Source organism: Electrophorus electricus, chromosome 14 (assembly GCF_041902795.1).
Source record: "Electrophorus electricus isolate QZ-2024a chromosome 14, ASM4190279v1, whole genome shotgun sequence".
Lineage (NCBI taxonomy): Eukaryota > Metazoa > Chordata > Actinopteri > Gymnotiformes > Gymnotidae > Electrophorus > Electrophorus electricus.
This window is the reverse complement of record NC_137510.1, coordinates 13,426,570-13,453,038: the sequence shown is the minus strand read 5'-3', so window position 1 is coordinate 13,453,038 and position 26,469 is coordinate 13,426,570. Positions and strand designations below refer to the sequence as shown.

At 40.6% G+C, this 26,469-nt stretch overlaps 1 protein-coding gene across 17 annotated transcripts in view; it reads left to right on the top strand.

Moving 5' to 3' along the window:
- Positions 1–24,791, top strand: part of adgrb1a (adhesion G protein-coupled receptor B1a) — a 64,786-nt gene extending 39,995 nt beyond the window's left edge. For 15 of the 17 annotated variants that reach the window (XM_081695877.1, XM_027001759.3, XM_027001793.3 and 12 more), the window contains 16 exons: positions 1,314–1,357; positions 4,292–4,418; positions 10,571–10,680; positions 11,596–11,698; positions 11,963–12,113; positions 12,343–12,412; positions 12,674–12,740; positions 13,249–13,334; positions 17,465–17,563; positions 19,043–19,214; positions 19,355–19,450; positions 19,573–19,612; positions 20,230–20,894; positions 22,389–22,424; positions 22,538–22,696; positions 22,895–24,791. In XM_081695877.1, the coding sequence (XP_081552003.1) occupies positions 1,314–1,357; positions 4,292–4,418; positions 10,571–10,680; positions 11,596–11,698; positions 11,963–12,113; positions 12,343–12,412; positions 12,674–12,740; positions 13,249–13,334; positions 17,465–17,563; positions 19,043–19,214; positions 19,355–19,450; positions 19,573–19,612; positions 20,230–20,894; positions 22,389–22,424; positions 22,538–22,696; positions 22,895–23,089 (2,220 nt within the window). In that variant the 3' untranslated portion in view covers positions 23,090–24,791. The remainder of the gene's footprint in view (positions 1–1,313; positions 1,358–4,291; positions 4,419–10,570; positions 10,681–11,595; positions 11,699–11,962; positions 12,114–12,342; positions 12,413–12,673; positions 12,741–13,248; positions 13,335–17,464; positions 17,564–19,042; positions 19,215–19,354; positions 19,451–19,572; positions 19,613–20,229; positions 20,895–22,388; positions 22,425–22,537; positions 22,697–22,894) is intronic. The other 2 variants (XM_027001827.3, XM_027001836.3) reach the window with 1 other exon arrangement.
- Positions 24,792–26,469: the final 1,678 nt, after the last annotated feature.

Below are 26,469 nucleotides of genomic sequence, written 5' to 3'. Positions count from 1 at the left end.
CTGCCATGTACAGTTTCTCAGCCACCACCTTGCTTGTAAGGCACTAGTCCTTTTCTGACCACACGAACACTGCTGACCCTGTTTTATGTGGGTGCTGGACTTTCTCAACAAAGCAGCATAGGAGTGGCATATTTGTGTTACACTGAAACACCTCAATGTCACTGCTGGCTTGGGAGAGGCCTGCCACCTGGAAATGTCCGTTTCCAAGGACGCTGAATTCTAACCATATATTATTCATATTATGTCACTGACATGGTAGTGGCATGCTAATTAGGGAGTTGTGCTGATAGAAGTGTAATATGCACAGCAGAGTTGAGCTGAGCATTGTCCAACTTTCAAAACTGTAGACAACAGAGAAACTGTGGTCAGGACTTGACCATTAATGAAGGACTAAAAGAATGGTCATAGGTGAGCTATTGACAAGGCGTGCATTTCTAATAAAGTGGTCACTGAGTATATTATCTTTATTTGTAATAATAAGATTCATTTATATAGCATATTGCACCTTCACCATATACTTCAGACATACAAAATAGTAATGATGAAAATTTAATTTAATGCAGGAATAAAACCTTAAGAAGGAGCTCCTTAAAAAAATTATAAATTTTCATTGCCTTAAAGGTTAGAAGCAGAAATTCAAAACCCAGCCTCCTTAATTCTTTTGAATCACTTTGAATTGCCTTGTCATGCCTTCTGTCAGAATTAGCCAGGAGTACATTTCAACACTGCCATGCTAGATTATCTTAAACACTGTTTCATGACATAATGAGTCAATCAGTCTGAAAGGTACAAATTACTTGCTTTAAAAACAAGTATGAGAGAGATCCTAAAGGAAACAAGTGTAATTTAGCTCCTGAGTGTGTGGAAGTACTCTGCCTACTGTGGTTGAACCAGGTGCAGTCACGTACAACGCTGTAAATAGAGCATTCAAAGAATCTGCAGAGATGGGGGTGGAAGCAGTTGGCAGAGGGTCATATTAATGACCTTATCAATTTGTGACTTAGTCATGACTTCATGGTTAGGCTCTCTTTGCCTTGCTTTGGAGGACATTTCAGGTTTTATCCTTAAATTGTTATTCATTCTTAGGATTAGTAATCATTATTTATTGCACCACTACATAGACAATTCACCTATTGCAGAATTCAACAGGTCTAACAAATTTGTGTGTGTAATTATAATGATATGAAAGTAGACTGGTAATACGGTCCTTTATTAGCCAGAACCAATATAATAAAATGTATGAAGAATCAGCATTTAGTGTTTTAATACTGTTCAGTGTCAAACTACAATAATTGTCTCTCCCTTTTACACAGGGAACAACCAACCAAACCTGCATTTCCTGGGATGAGAGTGACAGGTAAGAGACTAGCTATAATCGATCTGAGGTCTTTTCTGTTATTTAGCTGTACCTGCTCTGAGAGTTTATTGCTGAATGTCCAGATGGAGTGGGGAGGGGCAGGGTGATTTTAGGAGGCTAGTATCATAGGATGGTGAAGCAGACAACAGTACACCATAGCTGATGTGTCACTGTGATGTCAGTGACAAATAAATGTGGGTGTGGAGCAGTGCGGACAGTTCTACAGTGAAACTCACCCATCCTGGCCACTGCATAGGAGTCAGCAGAGGGAACAATCCATATCACACTCACCCCCTAGCCTGCTTCCTCCTGCACACACACCAGATGCCAGAATGATGAGAGTGCAACCAACTCATACACTCACGTCACAGGACCAGAAACAGGAAAGGGTGGAGAGAAAAACAAAGCAGGTGTCAGAGAGATGGAACAGGTGACCAACTGACATTAAGTGAGAAGGACAAAGAGAATGAGGCAAGCAGAGAGAGGTCGAATCATCTGGCATAATTCCGCAGCCTGCGAGGGCTTGTCTGAGTCACACTGGTACTTCCTTCCCTACACGGCCATCTGTTTAGGTACTCTTTGTCTTCTGATGGGGGGGTTGGGAGTGGGACGTGAGAAGTGAGGAGGGTGCATGAGAGAGAGAGTGAGCAGACATGTGAAACATTTGCATTTAGATGGATATGCTCAGTGTTCTTTTTCCCACTTTCCGTCAAACATGGAAGCAAAATGCATTTCCCTTTTTTCCTAAAAGAGTGGGAAAATAAAAAAAAAATCTAAAATGTGAGTTAAGTAAGAGGATGGCAGGAAGAGTGAGAAGAAACAAGTAAACAGAGCAAGTGAGAGAGAGGCCAGAGCAAGGAGAGAGAGAGAGACAGAGGGAATGAATAAGAAAGAGTGAGGAGAAAGAGAGACAGTGAGTGAGGAGAAAGAGAGTGAGTGAGTGACAGTGAGGAGAGAGAGAGAGGGAGAGATGAAAACACTAAAATGTAATCTACATGTACAGTGACAAGAAGGGAAATGGGGGGGGTGGGTTCGGGGCAAAATTAAAATCCATCTTGGACAGCTGCTATGATTAATGAGTTAATATTTGGGGAAGAAATTGGAATGTGAAGAGGCGTCCTTGTCACTGCGGGTTGTGTTGATAACAGCTTGAAGGAGTGTGGTTCTTCTGGTGGCTCACACTTCAGTCTGCACAATCAATATGAGGTTCCACCTCCAAGGCAGCGATTCCACCACATACAGTACAAGACTCTTCTAATTTATGCATGTTAAACATGCAGTGTGGTTAATCTTCCTCATTTTGACTGGCTTTTTTCTCATGCATGTGTTCTTGCAATGTTCCACTGTTCTTGTTTTATATATATATATATATATATATATATATATATATATATATATATATATATATATATATATATAATGTGTGTGTGTGTGTGTGTATATATATATATATATAATGTGTGTGTGTGTGTGTGTATATATATGTATGTATGTATGTTAAAAAAAAAAACACACACACATATAGTTACATACATAGTAATGCAATTACACAAAGGTGCTTTGCTGTCTGTAAATGTTTGTGGTCAGCAGGGAGGCCTGATCAAATCATCCACAGAGACTCTACAGGGGGTGATAAGCACCATGTCTGAAATCAGCTATATTAACACAGAGCCTTCCCTTGGAGCTACAGACCTGCCAGTCCTAGGGCACTCTGACTGCCATAGTGCACCACGGCTACCCCCAGCTCAGCTTTAGGGGTGTATCTGTACATTACGGCTATCCCCAGCTCAAGTTTTGGAATGTATCTATGTACAACGGCTACCTGCAGTTCAGGTTTTGTAGTGTATCTGTGCATTATGGGTACCCCCAGCTCAGATTTTGGAGTGGTCTGTTTTGAGTGCGTAGCCCTGTGTCAGTGCTGCTCTTAGAGGATGTTGGGTTGTGTTATTTGGCTGCTACACTGGTGCAAAGTGTAGGATAGCCTGTTAAATTGACCTGCATTGGATGCCACTGATGGGTGATATTGTATGACATCGTAAGGGATAGAATGGGTTTTCATAATAAGGTTGCTGATCATGGTATCATGGTCAAGTCCACTCTTAAGTGGGTTTCTGCTTGATCAAGTTGATCGCATTTGTATATGCAGTACATATGACAAATGTATTCAGGTCCTGGGTAATTGGATATGAAACCAGTGTCATTTAAAATCTAAGTTGGCAAATAGGTTGTCTTGGTGCATTAAAATGGATCCCAATTTTGGGTGTCTCCAAAAACAAAAAATTTTAAAATACAGCTTGACATTAGTTTTCCATGTGGAATTCTTGATACTAGTCTCAGGATTAAAATATTGAAATTTTAGCCATTTAAATGCTAAAACAGAAAATAAATAAACAAATAATAAATGTAAATACGAAGGATTTCTTTTACTAATTTAAGGTTGCTTATGGTGAGTTGTCAAATATATTATATATTATATATATATATATATATATATATATATATATATATATATATATATATATATATATATATATATATATATGAGAGTACACTGAAAATGTTTAGGTGCCTTAATTATTAGGAGATACAGCTACAGGCTAGTAGAACTATTATAGTACTAGTAGTAAGTAGTAGTAGTAGTAGTAAACTTTAGTAGTAATAGTGAAACAGTTGTCTTATATAACGTCTTAAGCTTTTTTTCCTTTATATTTTTTTTTGTCGCATTTTCATTGCTTTATAGCTAACCTGGCCATGCAGAAAGTAGAAGTGCACAGTGCATCACACCGTCTGTACAGCTCCATTTTCAGTCTGGTTTCCTGTACTCCGGCTCGTTACCGTCTGAGATCGTATATCGGATTAGGAAAATAGCACTGGGGATTTGATCTTGCTTTTCCTGTGTCTGAATCACCGCATCCCTTTCTCTTCCTGCTGCAGCGCTTCGCTGCTTGGGTCCTGGTCTGCACGAGCCTGCAGAGCTGTGCCCCTCGACTCATTCAGAACCAAATGCGTGTGTGACAGGCTGTCCACCTTCGCCATTTTAGCGCGCCTAAATCTTGATACGGTAAGTCCAGCTTCTCTCTTCTCACTTTGATGGTAAAGGATGTGAAATTACGCGTTTGTGTGATTATTTGAACGTATCTGCCGTTTGTGGGATATAGGCGTCATTGTCATTCCGTATCAACAGATCCCTCTCGTGCTCCCTCCCTCTCCCCCTCGCGACATGCCAGACTCATAAAGAGGACTGAGCGCTTTGATGTAAAGAATTTTGGCATATTTCTGCAATGTACAGGCTGATGAAGTGTCTGTGTTGATAGGAAATGTCAGCCTAAGCAAGTGGTTGTATTAATGAAGAAAACATGCATGAAGAAGCCATGTTCCCGTTCAAATGCATTTGATTTGCATACATTTGGTACTGAATCAAAAATGGTTACAGGTTCATGATTTGTAGGTTGAATGTTTACAGTATTCTAAAATTATATATTTTGCACCTACCTGCATTATATGCTATAAAAATGCAAATAGCTTAATATCCTCACAAGTGTATTGCCACACTATGCTATACTATTTTCTTTACTGTATTACTGTATTTGCCATTGCATGATTGGAGAACATATCTTTTTCACCTTTATGAAATTGCCCAAAATTTTTAATTCACCTAATGTCACTCCAGTTCATTTTGGCCCAAGACATCTTTGCATAAATATTCTGTATGTTTACCCTAAAAGCAATGGCTATCCTATGGATCTTCATTTAAATGACTCCAGCATACTACATTTTAATGGGGAGAAGAGTATCGTCTTTGTGTGGATTTTTCATTCAATGCGATTAGTTATTATTAGACTGGAAACTGCCTCTGAAGCAGTTTGTTCAGTAGTTGCCCTGGTAACAGCATGGGCAGCAGAGGCTCTTAAAGCTATAGAAGGCACTATAACATTCCTGTTGTGCTTCTTGGCCCAGATAGTCAGTAGGCCAGAGAGCCTTGGCAGGGAAAGAAAACCCACTAACCGCCCGCTCCCATCCTAAATACTTACAAGGACTAGCTTCATAATTCATGAAGCTAAAAAGTTTTGGATTTGTTCTGTGAAATGTACAGTTCATATTTGTATACTCAACAAAGTAAGTGAAGTACTTTAAAGCAATTCATTTATTTTATTCAGATCACTGGAAATGAGGCCTTGGTCTCAGCTGGGTGTCACTGAAAAAATTGGGAGGTTTGAAGTGGATTCAGCAGTGCTTCCCTCTCAAGTACAGAATGCAGACACCAGCTTGTATTTCAGAAATTTGATTGATCTGTATTTGAGGTCAAGCTGGGTCTGGGGTGTGATGTAAACTCACACTGTCTACTCATACTCATACAAGAATGGTTTTCAAACCTGCACGTGACAATGGTTGCTATGAATCTCCCAGAGAGCTTTGCTGTCCTTGAGTGTGGTTCTGTTTTGTACTCCAGACGTCCATGTGGATTCTCTCCTTTTTGCTATGGCCTGTACAGTAGCAGGGTGCTAATCTCACTCCATGTGATGTCTGCCTGGTCCTGGAACAAGCCCTACCTGGGCAGATGGCAGCAAACTCAGGGAGTGTCGCAGTTAGCTCGTTACGTTCCTCGTGGGAAGAATATTAGGGTGATTTGATTGGTGGTGCGGTGTGCCAGCAAAGAAGTCTGCCCCTCCTGTCCTCTCTCTGGCGCTCCATCCAGACCCCCACTGCCACACTGCTAATTATTCCTGCCAATACACTTGCCACCTTCTGAATGGCCCATCCGATGGCCCCTCTGTCTGCAACTAGCCTCCTACAGCTTCAGAATGATAAAGAGCCAGAGAAACAGGCCATAGTCTCCTCATTCAGACTTCCCTCACAATGTCTATCTCACTCTCCCTTGCACTGTCTACCTCTCTTTCTATCTCTTACTTCTGCATTTCCTTACACGCATCATTCGGATTCTGTGTGGTTTGTATAATACAGCTGCAATACATAGGCAGAGGAAAGGCAGGCTGTGTCGCAGCCATTTTAGCTGGTCATACTGTGTAAGCAATGATCTCAAGGGTACTAAAGGAAAGCAGTCTTCATTTAGTTTTTTCAGTCCCATTGTCCTAAACTGTTGAGTTTTAATGAAGTTCTTGACTTTATGGTTGCATATATGTAAGGTGTCACTGAGTGGACTGAGGTCACATTTGCTTTTTTAGAAAGGGACTGTGTGAGATTGAGTGTTTTTAAATAATTCAATATTTACACATTCTATTAATGCACGTTCAGTTTGTTTTCTTGTGTCTCTTTATTTGTAATGAAATAATACAGTAAAATTCAGCATTTGCCTACGTTTGTTTTGCTACCTGTTGTTGCTGGTTCAGAGCATTGATGTTCTGTGGTTACTTTGCTGAAAACCTGGAAAAATTAATAGGAAGGGAAAACTCTATTTTCAAGAGTGTTGAAATATTCTTGGCTGCATTATTAATACAGTTGTAATGATGCATTACCTGAAATTATGCTTTGATTAGAATTCCTGCAAATTTGGCTGCATTGATCCTCTAAAAACTCTGTTGCATTAAATTGTCCTGAATTGTCCTAAATTGATTTGGTTAATTTGGTGAATTGCTTTTTATAATTGAATGACCAGGGATTTTTAGCACCAACATTTTATGCAAGACAGAAATGTCACAGTAAGTTAGTACATCTACATTATGTGATACATATAAAGTTTGCATTATGTGATGTTTAGCACCCATACATGAGATAAGGGCAGTTTGAGTATGTTTGTCTTCTCCTTGTTAGCTCTTAAACCCATTTGCTAAGTAAACAAGAATGGATGGGTTCCAGCATTCAGTATTTGAAGTTATACTGGCAAGTTTTTAATTACAGAATCACTGTTGTTCAGAAATCTTCATTGCTATCCAGATGGAATATAGAGAATAGGCTTTGGGAACACTGAAGTTACTTTACTCAAGGGATGAACAACAGTAGCTAAAAGTATATTAGGAAGACCGACTAATTATTGTATGTTTTCAAGAAAAAAGCCAAGGCGAAATAATATCTACCCAATTCTGAGTATTTATTTTTAACAAATGACTAACAAAAGCAAACATCCCCAAGAACATTTACCAAGTGCCTGCAGTGGGACACAAGGCACTTCATAATGGCAAACACCAAAGACAGCTTATCAAACTCAACACAAAACACAAAAATAGCTAATGAAACAAAACACAAAAGATGAAACTCGAAAGACAAAACTTCTGAAACATTAAACTGCTTCTCTGGACTCAGGAAGGCTCTAATATGCTAAGAGAATGTTAGGTTGTAGGAAAGGTTGTTAGGTTATGTCCTCCTCTTGTGCTACATTGGGAATAGATTGGCACTGTCACACTTGGCACTGTGTTCTGTAATGTTAAATGGGTCTTACTTCCTGTTTGAGCATGTAGCCTCAATATTCAAGTAATAGTTAATGCCTGAACCCAGAAAGCCAAATCAAAGGAATCAGTACTGCTATTTAGAGAAGGGTACATGCCGGTTATTTTTGATACAACAAATCAAATGAGCAGAGATGTGGGGTGGAGTTTGCTGATTTTTAAATTTTTTTTGCACATGAGACAAGTAATTAATCAGTATTACCTTACTCTGTTGCACGGCAAAACTGTACTGAATGCACAACAGAACCCATGATACCTGGTACTTATTCAGTACTGGTGTTTAACAAGGGCCGGTCTGCATCTCGGAGGTCTGGGTTGTGGTACTGTTACTAGGGTGACCATCTTTTGGTTTTCAAAGAAGAGGAACGGGTGGGGGTGGAAGGGTGGTAGTTGGATAGATATACATAACCATGTTTAACAAATGTACTTATTTCACTGTACCTACAGTACAAATAACAATTGCCTTCAGAGACTATATGGCCAGAAAATGTTTTTGTTCTCTATTCAGCTGTTCCTTACAAAAACATTAAAGTTCCAAATATATATTTTCATGATCAAAGAATAAAAGAAAATCAGCTGCCATAAAAATCTACTACTCCACAGGACACTTTTTAGTGCATGTTTCCAAGTATACTTTAAAGAATACTTTCAATCTGTTTTGGATACAAAAATGCCATTTTAATAAGGCAGATGTGCAATCCACATGTGGGAATTTAGTCTAATACAGATTTCCACTCAAACTACTAGCCACCTCACATTTATAATTCTGTCAGATTTGTTTTTAATTTCTGTTTTATTAGACTAAGAAATGATTTAATCCAAGTGTGGTGTGAGCGTAAGGAGAATGATTTATGTAAAATTTCCTCTATGCATACTGTACGCAGACATTGTAGAAATCACTGTCAGGAAAATGTTTTAGGTCCCAAGAAGAGGACATGTCCAAGAAAAAGAGGATTATTCTTTAATATGAATGTTCACTTCAGTACTATGCTACTCTACAGCTATGCCGATTGGACGGGCATTAAATTTTACTGTCAGTTGTAAGTGCTTCACCACACCTTGCACCTTGCACCATGTGAATCTTTTGCCAACCTTTTTCAGCCTGTTTCATGACAGTATTTAATTTAGTATATTCTATGTTTTTATATGTATGTATGTATGAGAGAGAGATTTAAAATTGTAGTACACAAGAAACAGGTGTGTGTGTGTGTGTGTGTGTGTGTGTGTGTGTGTGTGTGTGTGTGTGCCACAGCACATGTCTTTGTTGAAAAAGTTAGGACTGAAGGACAGCACAGAGGAACTAATCTTAGGAGGACAATATGGAGCACTAAGCTTTAGATCACTCGAAGCAGGTGTATCAGACCAGACCAAGATACTGACTTTGAGTAGTAGAATACAAGGCACCAGTAGGGAAAGTGTATGCAACCAAGTGACAAGGTTCATATACAGGACCATATGCAAGAATATGAGATGGACCCCCCCTCCCCCAAGTCCAAATGGGTGGAACCAAAGAGAACAAAAAGATAAAGGTCGAGAACAAGTTTCTAACCAAGTAGTGACAAACAAACCAGACACTGTGATAGTTGATGAGATGTATAAAGGAGCAGTGGTAATAGTTCCAAAATCCCAGGGACTGAAAGAAGAAATGGAGAAAAAGTGGATACTTAAAAGCAAGGTTGCCTCAGTGGTGATGGGGGCACTTGGAAAAACTGCACTGAAAAAATAAGGATTTGTTGTTTCCAGTCGCAAGGCATTAATACTAATGGACATTGCATTACTGACATGCCTTTTTGCGTGTGTGTGTCTTTGTGTCTTTGTCTTTTACTTGCTTGGTGAAAAGAGAACCCACTGCAGTACTGATTAATCAGAGATATTTAATTAGGTTCTGCATGGCCATCAGACATGGAAACAGGGAAGGCTATAAACTCAGCCAATTATCTCTCTGTGTGTGTGTGTGTGTGTGTGTGTGTGTGTGTGTGTGTGTGTGTGTGTGTGTGTGTGTGTGTGTGTGTGTGCTCTTATATGTTTGGGTAGTCTGCAGACCCATCCACTCATAGTGTCCTGTCATTGCTACAGTCTTCTTGCCACACCTCTGAGAGCATGAGCATGTGCACAGTCCTCTTGGAGCACGAGTACAATCTTCACTTTCCCACAGGGCCCTTCTTTAAGACATGCACATGGGGCTTTTTGGGTCAGTCTTTGGGTGTCTTCATTTTCTGGACTTCACCACCGTATCAATTCGTACCTTCTCTCTTTCTGTCTGACATGATCCCTTTGAGCAAATGCAAGCCTTGTGCTACTATGTAAACACACATACATGAGTTCATGGATGCCTGCACACGCTCAGCATTAATACTGTAGTTTGCAGTGAAAATGGCAGCCATTACTGCATCCAGCACTGGGTACTGGGTTAATACTGCATCCACTACTGCAGTGGCCGCTGTTGCTCAGCTGCATCACCATGGCAACTAAAGCATTGCCTCCACTAGCATGGAAACGGCGTGATGGCTTATGTTGGCAATCTGGGCTCATGTCATTCTCTCTACATGTATCTTTTACTTGCCCACCTTTTTTTGGTGGATTTTGCAGCAGGTTTGTGGCTCAGGGATGGTGTGGTGTGCCTCTCTTCTCCAGGCTCGGGCTGTCCTTTCACAAGCAGCTCCTCAGAGTCACCTTGAGCTCCCCAGCCAGAACCTCCCAGACAGCAGACAGATCTCTCCAGCTGTCCGAAGTGCAGACAGGGAGCATCCCCCGAGTAATCCCCCCCCCCCCTCCATGAGCACTCACCCCACTCTTCTTTTCTTCCCGACAGAACATGGACCCATCCAAGAGCCAGCTGCCCTCAGTGACACTGATTGTTGGCTGTGGGGTCTCTTCACTCACTCTCCTCCTCCTCATCATCATCTACGTCTCTGTATGGAAGTAAGGAGCTCCTACTGGTCTCCTGCAGCATTTCTGCAGAGAGACCTGCACCATGTCTATGACAGTGACAGTGCTTCACCAAAGCAGTCACAAGCCTAATAACACACTCAGATGATGTGACTGTTGCTTTCATTTCATATGATAGACTGGACACTGCCTAATCAGATTTCTTCTTTATGGAGTCAATTTAGAAATGTGAAAGTTATGCAGCAAATGATTTTAAGAGGTTTTTAAGGGGCTACACAGTACATTGTATAGTAATTGTAACACTATTATCCCCTGCAATCTGGTAACTACAGTAGAATATACTTATTACATAAAATTCTACATTGTAAATTGTACATCTGGTGTATCAGAAACAAGCATTCCTAGTTGCCAGCTCTCTCATGCTGACCAATATCATATTACTGTCGAGGGCTCTGTGAGTGGGTTAATAAACCTCAGGCATACGGAGTCTGACAAATGTGCAGTCATTTTTGTCAAAAAGGCTGCAACCTTATCTGCAACCATGTCACAGTGAAATATTCTTTCAACTGACTGTTTTGCTTTATCCCATCATATCACAGCTGTGTTGTTACTGAAGTATATGTCTTTGTCCATATTTCTAAGGGCAAACTCTCTGGTGTCAGGGTCTCAAGCAGGCGTTTTACTTAATTCTCTCAGAGCATATTTTTAAACTTCATTGTTGGGTTTCTTTATTAAAAAATAAAATTGACACCTCAAATAAGATCATATTAAACCCACTGATGCTTTCAACATGGAAACTAAGGGAGTCTAATACAATTTTATATGAAATCAACAGATGGCTGGATTAATGGGACAAAACCCATCCATGATAGGGTCTTGGCTTGTGAAAGTGAGTGTGTGGAGTTTGGAGTGTGTTTTGCTAAGCAGAGTCTCACCTTTCTTCTGCAGGTACATTCGCTCTGAGCGCTCTGTCATCCTCATCAACTTCTGCCTGTCCATCATCTCCTCTAATGCCCTCATTCTCATTGGACAGACTCAGACACGCAACAAGGTAAAGCAATCTGAAGCAACTTCTGCACACACACACACACTTTCCTCTCTGAAAATCCTTAAAAGCCTGCTGTCTAACTACCTCTTTGGCTGTCTTTTAACTGTTATTCCCCTCTCACTTTCCCATCCTTATTCTCTTTCTTTCTCTCTCATGCTCTCTCTCTATTCTCTCTCACCTGTCCTTCTTTTGTGCTCTCGTCATCTTTTTCTTTCTTTCTTTCTTTCTTTCTTTCTTTCTTTCTTTCTTTCTTTCTTTCTTTCATAGGTTGTATGCACCCTCGTAGCTGCATTTCTGCACTTCTTCTTTCTCTCCTCCTTCTGCTGGGTTCTAACAGAGGCATGGCAGTCTTACATGGCTGTGACTGGCCGCCTGAGAAACCGCATCATACGTAAACGCTTCCTCTGCCTGGGCTGGGGTGAGGCTGATCTGCCTGCTGTCTGTTGAGCTCTCTTTTTTTCAGTTCTTTCTGCATTCCTGAAGTCCTAAAAGCATTTTTTTTTACACACAGTTTAGGCCTAAGACATGAAGTAGAATAATTTTAACTCATTTTACAACTAGGCTTAAACTTTCTTTTATAGCTGTCTTTAATGATTCATTAAAGCTTGCCTGTTTATAACATTCACTCTCTCCCTTTGTCCTTAAAGGACTACCTGCCCTTGTTGTGGCTATCTCGGTTGGATTTACCAAGGCAAAGGGATATGGTACAGTTAATTAGTAAGTATGTTTTCTTCAGGCAATGCTTTGCATTTTGCACACTTCACACTTTTTACACTTTCCCCATGTCATGTGGGTTCAGGATTTATGAGTTTTGAGAGGTACACTATGCTGCCACTTTGCTAGATCTCATAGATCTTCTGATTGAAATTACATTTCTCTGTCTGACCTTTTTTCCCCTCCAACCTTGTCTCCCTCACTTTTTTCACACCCCCCCAACTACTCTGTCACTCCCTCTGTCCTCTCTCCATGTCCAACTAGCTGTTGGATGTCTTTGGAAGGTGGACTCTTATATGCATTTGTGGGACCAGCTGCTGCAGTAGTCTTGGTACTTTCTCTTTCTCTGCTTTCCAGTAGTAGAGGGGATGGATCTTCCCAGCTCCTCACCCATTGAGATGTGGTGCTAAATAATGCATGTCTGGTTCCAGTTATTTAAATACTTGTCACTACACCTCATATGCAAGCCCTTAAGGCATTTGCAGAACATGTGGCTTTTGCAGCAAACACTTATTGCAAAAAATGTATATTCAACAATCCATATGTTGCCAGCCACAATTGTTCATAGCATCACTTAAAGTCCTAATTCCAGCAGACCTGCACTGTGGTGTGTGCTGGCAAACACGTTTGTACTTGGATATCTGTTTAAGCATAAAAGCATTGCTTATGGGCTTTGGTCACAGTAGTCTACTCACAGCGCCACTGCAGAATGATTGGTGCTGATCTCGGGTCTGGGTGATGACATTTTTTGCCAGCACTTTATCAGCAATACTTGCTGACTGTTGCAGATGTAGCACAGTACATATGTTCAATTCACCCCTCTGTTCTGTCTTCTCCAGGTTAACATGGTTATCGGGATTTTGGTTTTTAACAAACTGGTGTCGAAAGACGGCATTACTGATATGAAACTGAAGGAGAGGGCAGGGTATGCCTCATACTTCACATCCATGTGACTGGTTGTTCTGTAACCAACCTAGCGCAGAGACTCAGTAGCCAGGCCTACCCCTCTCTCCCCACACAGACTACACATAGGAAGATTAGTGACTAATCAAAACAAGGAGAGGTAGAGAAGAAACAGGAGGGACAGAGAATAAAGTGGAGAAAGGTAGTGAGCGATGGGAAAGAGGCAAAAAAGGTTATACCAAAAAAGCACATTATTTGTTTTAGCAAAGCTATGATCTAAATAATTTCAGACAGTTTCTAGAGCATGAAATTAGATCGAAGACAACAGGGAGTAAATGAGCGACGTATAGCTAAGGGAGAGATTCGAGAGGGCTGGCTATTGGTCATGTCAAAAGCAAGATGGCACAGCTGTGCTTATTTCATTTGACTTTTGTGTACTCTACCATGCGTTGTTTTTTGTGTATGTCCACAGCTTGTCCTGATCTCTGGGTGTTATGTGCAGTGTCTTTTGTAAAATTGAATATGTCCATATCATTTTTTTTCATATTGGAAAGTGTTTCTTTAAAGGAGCCCAGCAAAGGCAAAATTTATATATGTATTTCATCTATATGATCGATATTGCTCAGCCTGAGTACATTTCCAATTTATCTCCATTGATTTTAGTTTTAAAATCATGTTAACTTAAAGGTTGTCCAGTTGTCATAAGAACTGAGAATAGTGATTATATACCAAAACACAGCACTGAATGGATCACTAATATTTTTTTTAATTGTGCTTTTACAACCATGACAGTTATTCTATTGTAGTAATGCTAAGTAATCTGATACTCTCATAATTTGTTTCACCAAATTGTAGCATTTATTCATGACATTCTCCTGAACATACCAATGTCAAATGGCATGTGTGTGTGACCCAAATGTGACCTCGTATTTGAGTGTTTCCTTTGCTGGGCACCTGCTGTGGCCTCCATCTCTGTTGCTTCTTCATCCAACAGCTTCATATCCTCTCCTGTCATTTCTGTCTGAATCTGTTTCTCTATTAGAAGAACAGTATGTCTGCCTGTGTGATGATCTCTCCTTTGTTTTTGTTGTTGTCAGAGTTACCACAGCATCCTCCTCGCTCCCACTCAGGGCTGTACTCTCTGCTTCGCCCTCTGTGTGCTAAGGGCACAGACGTAGGCCCACACCAACCATCTTCAACTTTCTGCTAATATCTATTTTCGGTCCTCACTAGCACCCAGCTGGCAAATTTAAAGAGGTTCACAGGCTTTTCCCACAGTCCATATTAAGTGACATTTGAGGCTTTGATTTTATTATTCAAAGTTTAATGTGAATTATTGTGGAAATGAGACCCGAAGGAACATTAGATTCAATTTTTTTTTTTTTGTGTGTGTGTGTGTGTGTGTGTGTGTGTGTGTGTGTGTGTGTCTTTGTCTGTAAATAGAAGTGGGAAGGTTTGGAAGGGCAACTCTTCTCCTTAGCACTCCCACTCTCTCTTTGTCTCTGCCTTGCCCTCATTCTCAAGGTTCAAACACATGGCATGTTTAATTAAAGCAATTAATGTGTGCTGTTTCTAATTAAGCGCAGTGCAGCATCTGCACACAGCTAGAATACCATCCCCTTTGAGATTGGTTGTGCAGGTGGGGGATATTTTATGAACTAGATAATCACAAAAGAGGAAAACAAAAAAGATCAGACTAATGATATGCATTCTATAGATATTCCCTATATGATACCTTGCAGTGAAAGACAAAAGGCAGCTTCAGAGGCAAGGTGGACATGTTCCAATGCAAGACAGGACTCCTCATACCTGAAGCAATGAGAGCAGGCATTACCCCAACCTCTGAAAGGCAAATGCCAGAAGCCTGAATCCTGCAGTAACAGAATTCCACCAAGCAAATAAGTTTGTTGTTATTGTTAGCTCATGTATAGTAATCCTTTTCGGTTGATTGAGTAATGGTAGATATTTGACATGCTTACCAATACCGTTTGCAATCCAGAGGCGGAGCTTGCATTTTTAGTAAATGGGAGCAAGTGAGAAAGCCTAGATACAAGTTACAAGATACAAAAATAACATAATTGCAAAATTACTGTAAATATCTGAGAAATCATGCAGTAGGAATCATCTAACCACTTTGTAAAAAGCAACAACAGTGAGGATCTATGAACATCAACATGCATATTTATTTTTGTTGTTCCAGAATGTGTTTACTGTGATGACAAGCAGTAGCTGGATGTTTTTAATGTATCAGACATATTGTGACTCTTTTAAATGTGCCGTCTGATTCCAAGAAAATGACCCATTTAGCCTAAGTAGAGTGAGTGGTGAAATCTTTGGAAGCAGCACAACTGCAGATGTTTTACTTTTAATGAATGAAAGTGGAAATGGAAAAAAACACAGCCATTGTGTATAAATAATTTATTACATGTAAAACGATAAGTTATAAGTTATGGTTTTCCAAATACTGCTTTGTGGTGGTTTCTCTATAAAGGGCCATGGGTGTACAGCACCCACAGCAGCCATTGAAGCTATACTATAGATGCAGTTTTTTATGCTGTAAGCAACCAGAGTGTGATTCTATAGACCTCCTCCATTAGCCCCATTTGACTCAGTACAGACTAGGAGTTTTAATACTAAACATTTTTAGTTTTAGTTCTGCATAAGCCATGCTGAAGCTCGGACATGGTTATTATTGATTCAAATATCACAGATTGATTCATATGATGTTAACTGGATGAACGTTCTGTTGACCCCCTTAACCAAGACGAGAGGAATTCAACTCTGGACTTGGAATCCAAACTCCATTCCTAGATTTTATATTTGTTGATAGCTAATATTTATGAGATTTCATATTCAAATCAGAGCCCTTGAGGTCTAGGCTCTATAGATTTAATACCCACCAATTATCCAACACTCAGATATGACAATTACTTACATTACCTATTCAGTTAATTACCAGTGATTACAAAATCCATGCCCAGATATAGTGTTTGAGCTCTGAAGTTGAAATCCTTTAAGGTGGAGCAGTTTTGAACTGGGGGAGCAACTGGGTCTAACCAAAAATCAGAGTAGCATGGAGCAGATATCATCAAATCAAGAGTTGTATGTGCCTGTGCTGGAGTGGCTCTTCAGTGCTGTACACCTCATCTTTGGAAGCCCCTCTGGCATCCAGCTTACAGACTAGCAAAGTGACCTTGTAATTCAAAAAAATGCTGATTGCTTTTTAATATCACTGCCCACAGCCAGCATTTATTGGTGGTATTGGCCTTTAGTGTGGAATTGAATTTCTGATATGTGGATTTTAATCTACATGTCTGCCAGCTGCAGGATCGATCCCTTGACTTCAAGGCTAGTCATACTGAGCTGAGAGCTTTAACTGGTATTTCACAAGCAAACAGTTTGTCTCTGTGCACAGGTACATGCCTTGACAAAGGTAATTTTGTGGAAAGTTTTTTAAAGTATGATTGTGCTCTGCATATGAGCTGAATGGCATTTTAAATTAAACTATGCAACTTATTTTTATGTTTTAGTGAATGCCATAAATTTTACCGTGTGTGTGTGTGTGTGTGTGTGAGTGTGTGTGTGTGTGTGTGTGTGTGTGAGTGTGTGTGTGTGTGTGTGTGTGTGTGTGAGTGAGTAGTATGGTTTTAGTGTGGCTGTAGGCATGTATAAGTATGGGTTACAGTGCTCAGTTTCTCATCCTATGTCCCTCTCTAAGACAGATGTGTGAGATAGATAACAACTACATTCAGCTCTAAGCAAACACAGCTGTAGTGTAGAAATAGAATGGTGTAGAAATAGAAACATGTAGACTTTAATGTGACCAACATCAAATTAAATAAAATCTAACCTAATGCTAACATAACAAAAGAGCAGGAACATTGGGTTACACTGGAGTGATTATCTAGATTGTTAATTGCTAATTCTCCAGTAGTTTTCTGTTCTCAATATCTGACAGTATGTCCCGCTTGTTAAATTAGATATAAATGAAGGAATAAAGTGGAAGTGGTGTGCTCTCAACCCTGCCCCTGTGCATATCCCATAGCCCTGACAGGGAGCTTAAAAGGGGATTCTGTGGCCAGTAGTACTGTGTGTGTATGTACGTATGTTAGTGTATGTGTGTATTTTCAGTGTGTTGATTTGACTTTGCAGTCAGATGACAGTGCCACTGTACAATATGACGCTCAAATGTGCCAAGTGCGGAGTTATCTCGTCGGCCGACCTTTCCACCACAGCTACCAGTAACGCCATGTTAGTGCTGCTAATTATTTACCAACTCTTTACTGCTCGACCTTCAGTCCTCTCCTCCTCTTCTGCTTATTTCTTCACTCCTTTTTTTTCCGGTTTTCTCCTGATTCATCCCCTGCTCCAGACCCCCCCACCCCCCACCCAGTCCTTCCCCTCAGAGGACTTGTGAGGCTCACACCCCATGGCTCATGTTAGGTGAAATGTTTAGATTTAAACAATACTATAAAAGGCTATTCATTTATATCAAAATAAATAAAAGGATATATTATTGTTTACAGCATTGTGTGTGTGTGTGTGTGTGTGTGTGTGTGTGTGTGTGTGTGTGTGTGTGTGTGTGTGTGTGTATGAATGTGTATAATGCTCTACAATAGTATTGAAAAGTTAAAAATATATAATATGTGTCATCGAAGAGTTCTCTTGTTTTGAGGGAGGCCATTGCTTATCATAACATGGGATTGAGTAGTATGATTCTTAATCTATTAATGCAAGACAGAATAATGTACATGGCTATGAATATGGCCTGACCACTTGGTACTGTGCGAGTGTTTTTGTGTGTGGGTGTTTCTATTGAGGATTAAAAAGAAACCTGTTTGAAGTGATGGTTGACACAATCCCCTATATGTGGATTTATCTTTGGCTTGTTTTTATTTTGGTGGGTGTGTGTGTGTGTGTGTGTGTGTGTGTGTGTGTGTGTGTGTGTGTGTGTGTGTGTGTGTGTGTGTGTGTGTGCACGCGCTCATGCCTACAATATGTAGATGACACTGAGAATACATGAAAACGAATTGACTTTGTGTGTGTGCGTATGTTTGTGTTAGTGTGTTTGTCTTTCAAACAATAATAATATAAATTAAAAGATCACAAACCAAAAAGTGAAATCTGAGTGAGATTATCCAGTTGTGGCTAAGGACAGAGAGCTCCTCTCTCACACCCATTACTGTGTCCGTTTTCCTCTGTCTTCCACTTTTTCATTTGTCATCCTCTTCTGTTCTTCATTGTTCCTTTACTCACATTCACTCCTCTGGTGCTCCTCCTCCCATGTTTTGATACAGCTATGCAACTACATACAGTATGTATGTCAATATGTCTGTATAAAGATATGACTGAACAAACTGTCCCTGAATATCTCTGTAATACATTCCTAGAAATTAGCAACCTGTATATCTATACACATTATAGGTATATGGATATAACGTTTTGTTGTGATTAATTAATAGCGGACTTGACAGACTCATATTGAAAAGTACACTAAAATTTATATTTCACTAAGATTAGCTACAAAACTGGAATAGTGCAAACTTTCAGTGGAGAGAAATACATAATGAATGCTTAACTGAAGCAAATAGAAAAATAAAAACATGTAAACACAACTTGTCAAATAATTATTAGATTTTCTTTTCCCCATAAAATTCTCATTCATTTATTTATTCATTTTTGTCTTAATGTGTGTTGAGGACTGAATGTAAATCTTCTGCCATCCTGCAGGGCATCACTATGGAGCTCCTGTGTGGTGCTGCCACTGCTGGCACTCACCTGGATGTCTGCAGTGCTGGCAATCACTGACCGCCGGTCAGCCCTCTTTCAGATCCTCTTTGCTGTCTTCGACTCACTGGAGGGCTTCGTCATCGTCATGGTGCACTGCATCCTGCGCAGAGAGGTGCGGGGAGCTCATGATCATGTGGCTCACTCTACCTTTTGGTAAAAGAGTGTGTGGGGAGGGGTGTGTATGGGTGTAGGTGTAAATTCATAATGTCATTTATATTGTGAATTGACCATGATTTTTGTGTGGACCTTTAGGTTCAGGAAGCAGTAAAGTGTCGAGTTGTTGATCGCCAAGAAGATGGCAATGGTGACTCAGCTGGATCTTTTCAGAATGGCCATGCTCAGCTTATGGTAATTAAGTTGGTAGTACCTTGTAATGTAATTATATGCAACCCAATTGCCTTTCTCTAGTGTCATTATGTTATGAATTCCTGTACTTCCCCACTAAACTGGCCTCTTTGCATTTCCTCCAGACTGACTTTGAGAAGGATGTGGATATGGCTTGTAGATCAGGTAGGATACAATTCTTCTATTATTTCTATGCCTTTCATGGAGTAAGAATTTCTGCCTTTTCTCAAAGTGCTTCACATACTCTTCACATACTCCATGTACTGTTTCAAGATACAGCCATTTGTTTTGACAAGAATCATACTGCTTTGTATACATCCATGATGAAGTTTTTTTTTCCTGAAGATTTTGAATCTGATGTCTGCTGCTGAGTTGTAATATTCAGATAAATTGGGCTGTTGGCTCACTTGCTGAGCCCCAGATCCGCTGGCCACTTCTAATTAAGAGCCTCCCAATGCTTCGCAGCCAACAATGCTCTGATATCCATTAGGGTTGGGAATCTGATTCTCCCTCTAGACAGGATATCATGCCTGCATCTAGACACATAGCATGGCTGCGACACAGCAGCCTGTCAGCAGGTTTTAACGGATGATTTTCACACAGGTGTGCCTGGGTATGTGCACATGTGTGACTTGAAGCCTGTAGATAATAAACAGGTGTACTCTAGGAAAGGGAGAACAATGAAATCAAATTCTACGATACTCTGCCAGCTTCTGCACAAGATGGTTGCTTTATAAATAGTGTCTTAATGAATGTGATGCTATGATTTTTCTCTTTTCCAGGCACTATGAAGCGCTCCTCCCTTCAGGGTGAAGAGAAGTTAACACCTCAGCAGCTCACACTCCAGAAGGGCTCCAACTTCAACACCATGCCAGCCAGCATGGCCAAAGTTCACCTGCAGAATGTGGCCGATTACTCCAGCCACACACTTACTCTGCGCCGAGAGAAAGGGGCCATCGCTGGGGTCAGTACAGAACTGCCTGGAGCTAAGTCCATCTACATCTGCGATGGGGAGCTCTTCAAGCAGCTTGATGGGGATCTAAACCGAGGCCCAGGGGACAGCACCAGCTCTGAGGGAGGAGGGGTGGCTCAGGGTTACGTCATCCTGCCCAACAACAACATGGCCACTCTCAGGCCAGCCAAGGCCTGCAAGGAAGACCAGGCCAGCAAATACAATATCAGCATTGAGCAGCTGCCCCAGACCCGACTCATTCACCTGACCAATTCCGCTGGCACAGAGCCTGGGGTGGCCTTCGGCCTGAAGCCCCTCCCGTCTGAACGGGTCAGCGTGTCCTGCTCAGAGAGAGACTCCCCCGTGAAGACAGTGCAGAACATCTCTAGTGAAGTACAGATGACCAACAGCGCATGCGAACCTGGGGACTCTGGCACTTCAGGCGTGATGTCAAAGAGTGAGACTGTCTCTACACTGTCCATGAGCTCCCTGGAGGTAGGCCACTTCAGAAGGTTTATCCTCTAACCAAGGAATAGACATGGCTATTTATTCAATCAGATAATAGGATGTGCAGAGCTCATTGGGTTTAAGCTTTACCCCTTGTTTTTGTGCCTCGGCTATCTGATGCTACTGCCAGATTTTATACCACTGAAATATGTCACAAGAACTCCCTAGTTTTCATAATTTAATTGATTATCTTTATAAAAACTTTAAATCTCAAATTATGCACTTGGAATTGTACACATCCAAACAGCAATATAGTAATATAGAAAGGCTTCTAGCATTAGATAATATGAATAGATTTCCTGCATATTCTGCAGAGAACTGCTAGAAATGGTAGCAAAACAGTTCACTACCTATAAAATCTCATCTGTTACTGAAAGGTCATGCTTAAGCAGACAGAACAGTAAAGGAGTGCTAATCAAATTCCGTGTATCAGTGTGAGGCTACCTGCAGGCTGTATGGGGATGAAGCTTAGCTACTGCGACACTGTTTGTGTGTATCTTAATTAAGAGAGGATGCTCTGTTTGAATTATTCATGTTGCTGGTGACGGGGTTGTTTTCTAAATGGCTGTCTATAAACGCAACATGCCAAAAGGCACTATCAAAAAGACTAAACGTTCGGAGTGTTCAGAGAAGAGGTGGCATTAGTTTAACTCAGTCTTTTCCTGGTTTTTCATTCTATTCTGTCCACAAATCACTTCGTCAATGTTTTTTTTCTTCTTCTTCTTTCCTCTACACTTTTCCCAGTGCCACTGCTCACTAATGGATGTCACTCAGCAGTTCAAGGAGCTGTAGCGCAGTTTGCTTTTTGAGTTGGAATTTCATGTTAATGTTTATTATGTAGGACATGAAGAATAAGAGTGAAAGAACATGTCTCAGAAGAGTGCCTGAGATGAAGTAAGCATTAGGTTTCTCAAAATCTCAATAACACTCTTTGGGAAAACCGAATGGTGGAATACACACAAGCAAAAATGTAAAATCTGTCATTTTGCAAGCCCTACTCAAAAGCTGAAAGGCATCAGAAATTAGCCTCTTTAGCACAGGAGGGGGGAACAGTCTCCTCCAAAGGTCAGTCCTTGGTCACGTTTTGAACGTTAGCCAGCAACTAGTGTGGACAGCTCAGTGACCGTGGTGCCCAGACCCCGGCCTGCCTCTTCTGACCTCAGGCCAAACATGCTCCCAGAATGCCGTGCAAGGTGGCATCTGTGCTGCTGGCGAAGCAGGCAGAAGGTCATACTCTCCTCCGACGGTTTCGGATGGGCTAACGAAAGGCCATGCGGTCACAAGCTGTTTACTGCACATTCATGCCAAATTCTCAGTGAAAACTACTATTCAGGCATAGCCCTTGTCTACTACTTAGTCAAAGATTTTTTCTGATTTCACTATTCTCTTTATAATTTTTTCTGATCCAAAACTATTTTATGTAAGTTTTTCTCTAACTAATCAAAAACAGTGAATGGCTTTTTTATTACTTTCTCCATGCAGAGAAGAAAATCACGCTATGCAGAGTTGGATTTTGAGGTATTTGCAGTCTCCTTTTACCCTGGCTTGTGAGAATCATGATGTTGTGCAGCTATGTGTCTGTGGTATTATGTCGTTGGTACCATTTGTTTACTCTTAATTTGCTTTTGCAGAAAATCATGCACACACGCAAGCGCCACCAAGACATGTTCCAGGACCTGAACAGGAAGCTGCAGCATGCAGAGAAGGACAGAGACTCTCCCCCAGTGGACAGCAAGCCTGGAAAGAGATGGAGTGTGTCATCTGGAGGCAGTGATAAGACCAACCTTAGCGTAAGCTTTTAAGCATATTTTTCTTCATTATTTTTCAGCTTCCTGTCTCTCTCAATTTCCATATTTCCTTAATTTATCTTCATCCATGCAGATTTCTCTCTCTTTCTCTGTCTGATTTACTCTTTCCTCACTGTCACTGTCAGTTCATCACCGTCACTGTTACTATATTCTCATACCTTCACTTTCCTCCTCGAACAGGACAAGCAGCAGACACCCAGCAAGCGGGCATGGGAAGGCATCAGAAAGACCCACTCTCCCCCATCATGGGTGCGCAAGGAGCTGGAGCCCCTGCAAGCCTCCCCTCTAGAGATGCAAGCAGTGGAGTGGGAGAAGGCTAGTGCAACCATCCCTCTGGTGGGCCAGGAGATCATGGACCTGCAGACAGAGGTCTGAGAGGCCTCCGGCACTGTACATAGGCTTGGAACAAACTCCACTGGCAGGGAACAGAGAAATAGAGATACAGAGAGAAAGTGAGAAGTGAGGAAGACTGTGTGTGATAAATACAGAAGAATATGGAAGAATGGCCTGGCAATTTTCTTTGGTGTGCAATTTGTTTGATGTTGATGCTGGAATGGCCTTTTCCTTGAAGCCGAGGGGAATCGTAACACATGGAAAATACACTATGAACATGCTACTGTAGAAATGGCCCAGCATTACCCAGACTGAGCAGGTGAGTTTTGGAGATTGCCATGTGAACATAGGGACTGACTAACCAAGGAGGTAAAAGGAAATTCAGGCTGTGATTGAGAGGAGCCTGAGTGTGTGGCCTTCAGTTTCTTACATTCTTCTTGAACATACAAACAAACCCAGACACACAGACAGACACACACAAATTTCTCTACACAACAAAGGTTTAAGACCAGTATGGATAAGGATATTTGGATTTCTACACACAAAAAGCCTTCTAGCAAAGGTCTAGAAAGCCACAAATATACTGGAAAACCTCATTTCATAAGCAATCACTCAATATTCCTGTAATCATGATTCTGATTAATTATTATTATTATTATTATTATTATTATTAATGTGCCACAAAACAAATACCTATGCTACTTCAGCTTTGATGGGTTTTATGGTGGTGGGGTCTGCACTACCCAAGTACAGAGGCCAAAGCCATCCGCGTATGACTGTTAATGAGAGGAACACCTGCTCCACATGCCCTTCCACACTAACTGAACGGGGGATTTGACCACATGACTCTACCAAGCCAAAACCACCCACATTAGTGCCACATGAGTGCCGCCCACAGCCCAGCGTCAGCCAATGGGCCACTGGCCACACGCTAGCCATCCACGGATGCTTGGGAAATATCTGGGCAAGGCTATGATCTTACAATGCCATCAGTGAGGGACTCTCCCTCTGTGATCCTGTTGGTGTATTCTTCACTGCAGACAGGGCATGACTGCTGGATCAGAGTGGCGAGCCCATCTGTGGATGTGCTGCCATAAAAAGGATGACTCTGTTCACTTCACGGTGGCGCCTTGACACGCTCATTGGGACTGTGGAAGATGCTGATCACACTAAGGAAGAAAGTTAGCCTTGAATAAAATGCAAGCTGATAAATAAATGCACAATTTACACACACACACACACACGTGTGTGTGTGTGTGTGTGTGTGTGTGTGTGTGTGTGTGTGATATAAATAGATACAAAAAAACAAGAATTTGCAATTTGATTATGTGGTCAGATGATGGTTGCACACAAAGAAAGCACAAGGCTTCATCCTCAGAGTCCTGTTGTACAGCATTGTAATTATTTCCAGAAGAGTTCTACAGAATTAATTTTAGCCTATAAATATCTTTCTTACTGTGCTTGGGGAATATTGTTATTCTTATGAAGAAAAATCATTGCGATTATGAGATCCCCAAATCTCGTCAGGTTACTGGACTATATGAGTGTTCTGTAACTTCATGTAACAGTGTGTGTTTTAATATCACTGACTGTCACTCCAGAAGATCTGTACTTGTCTGATCTCCCAATCGAACAGCACCACCCCCTCCCTTTTTTAGTTAACTGGGTCTCTTTGTTAATGTACAGTTTTCAGAGCACAAGATGAATGTGTCATATTTCTAATAAAAAAATCTATATAATCATTTGTAATGTGTCATATACCTTTCTGCCTATCTGTCCTTGCTGTCGTTACATTTTGTAGAATCCTCCCACATACTTCCTATATGAAAAAAGAATGGCTTGTTGCTCTTGCACAATCCAAGACAAATTATGTTCTGTGTATCTAATGAAATTTGAGTTCCTAACATAATTGAATGAACGAATGAACACACAAACAAATTAACAGACATATGGAGTAATACACAATGGGCGCTTAGATATTTAGGTGTAGCATTACATACCTGTGATTAGACAAAGGAAAGTGGATGACTGAGCTGGCTTTGGAATTACTTGTACTCTCAGAGCATAAATCCAGTCTGGACAGCAAAGCAATCTACTAATAAAGATTTAAGTAGTCATAAATAACAGAGAAGATAAACGTCATGTGCATTGTTATTAGATTTGAAGAATGTAGCAAGGTGAGAGTAGCAGCACCCAAGGGAGTGTGAAGCAAGCGCAAAGCCATTTTATGTTAGAGCAGGGCTGCCCATTGTCCTCCCCATAATTCTTCTAATTATTTTTAATTTCTTACAAAGCACATCAAAAAAGAGGAATTTAATAAAGAGTGTTATACTATGACAAACAGTTTCACAAAATGTTTCTAGCTTCAATAACATTGAGGTCAGAATTTTAGAACGTGACTGGCAGTATAATACTGCAGAAGAGTGGGGTCTGTGAAGGGTGCTAAACAAGTGGGGCTAACTGGAGTATGACTTTCAGCTGTGTGAGGCTCTGATAGTTATGTGTATGTTTTTGCAGTAACTGGCAGAGACTCACACTTAAGTGAAACCCAAAGAGCCTCTTGTTTAGCAGGACTCACTCTGGCCCCTTCTGGCCCAGGGCTTACTGGGTTTAATTTTTAATGTTTAGTAGAACTGTTATAATACTTTAAGCACACCAACAAAAATTTTTGTGCACTAATTTCAATGCACATTATTTTCAAATCAGATCTAATGTAACTATATAAAATTCAGGACAAAGCCCTGAGGTTTCACACTTACATGCACATAAACACACACAAACACAGATAGTTGGATCAAATAAAATCACAGAATGATATAATAATAATAATTAAATAAAAATTTCCCTCTTGCTTTCTCATATTTTAATAAGTCAACTATATTGTTTATACTTGATTTGTTAATGTATGTGGACCTCTATTTCCAGAGATATTTCCTTGTTTAGTGAAGACCAAGCTGCTAACTGTTCTGAACAGGGTAAAAATAAAAGTCAGGACAAAGGCCTGATGTTTCGCACTCCCATTGCACACACACACACACACACACACACACGCACACACACACATTCATTATTATATACAGACATCTGTTTCCAGAGATCACTTGCTTAGAGCAGATCAAGCTGTTAAACTGTTTAGACAGAGGGCTGTCCTGGCTTTTGAGTCTGTATTTTATATAGCTTAAATTGTCCTATATTATTCTGTTGAACTCACAAAGGTCATTTAAATACTGACTCATTTAACTAGATGAGAATGTTATTTATACATTGTTGAAGACAACATAAAACAAGCTGGGAGGAAATTAAATCAGTTTGAAGGAATTCTGAAGGATCACTGTAAAGCAATTAAGAATCTATATCTTGAGGTAAAAATTGTTTCTCAGGATAATTTGTCCAAAGTATAGACAATAGAAACTTTAATTCAT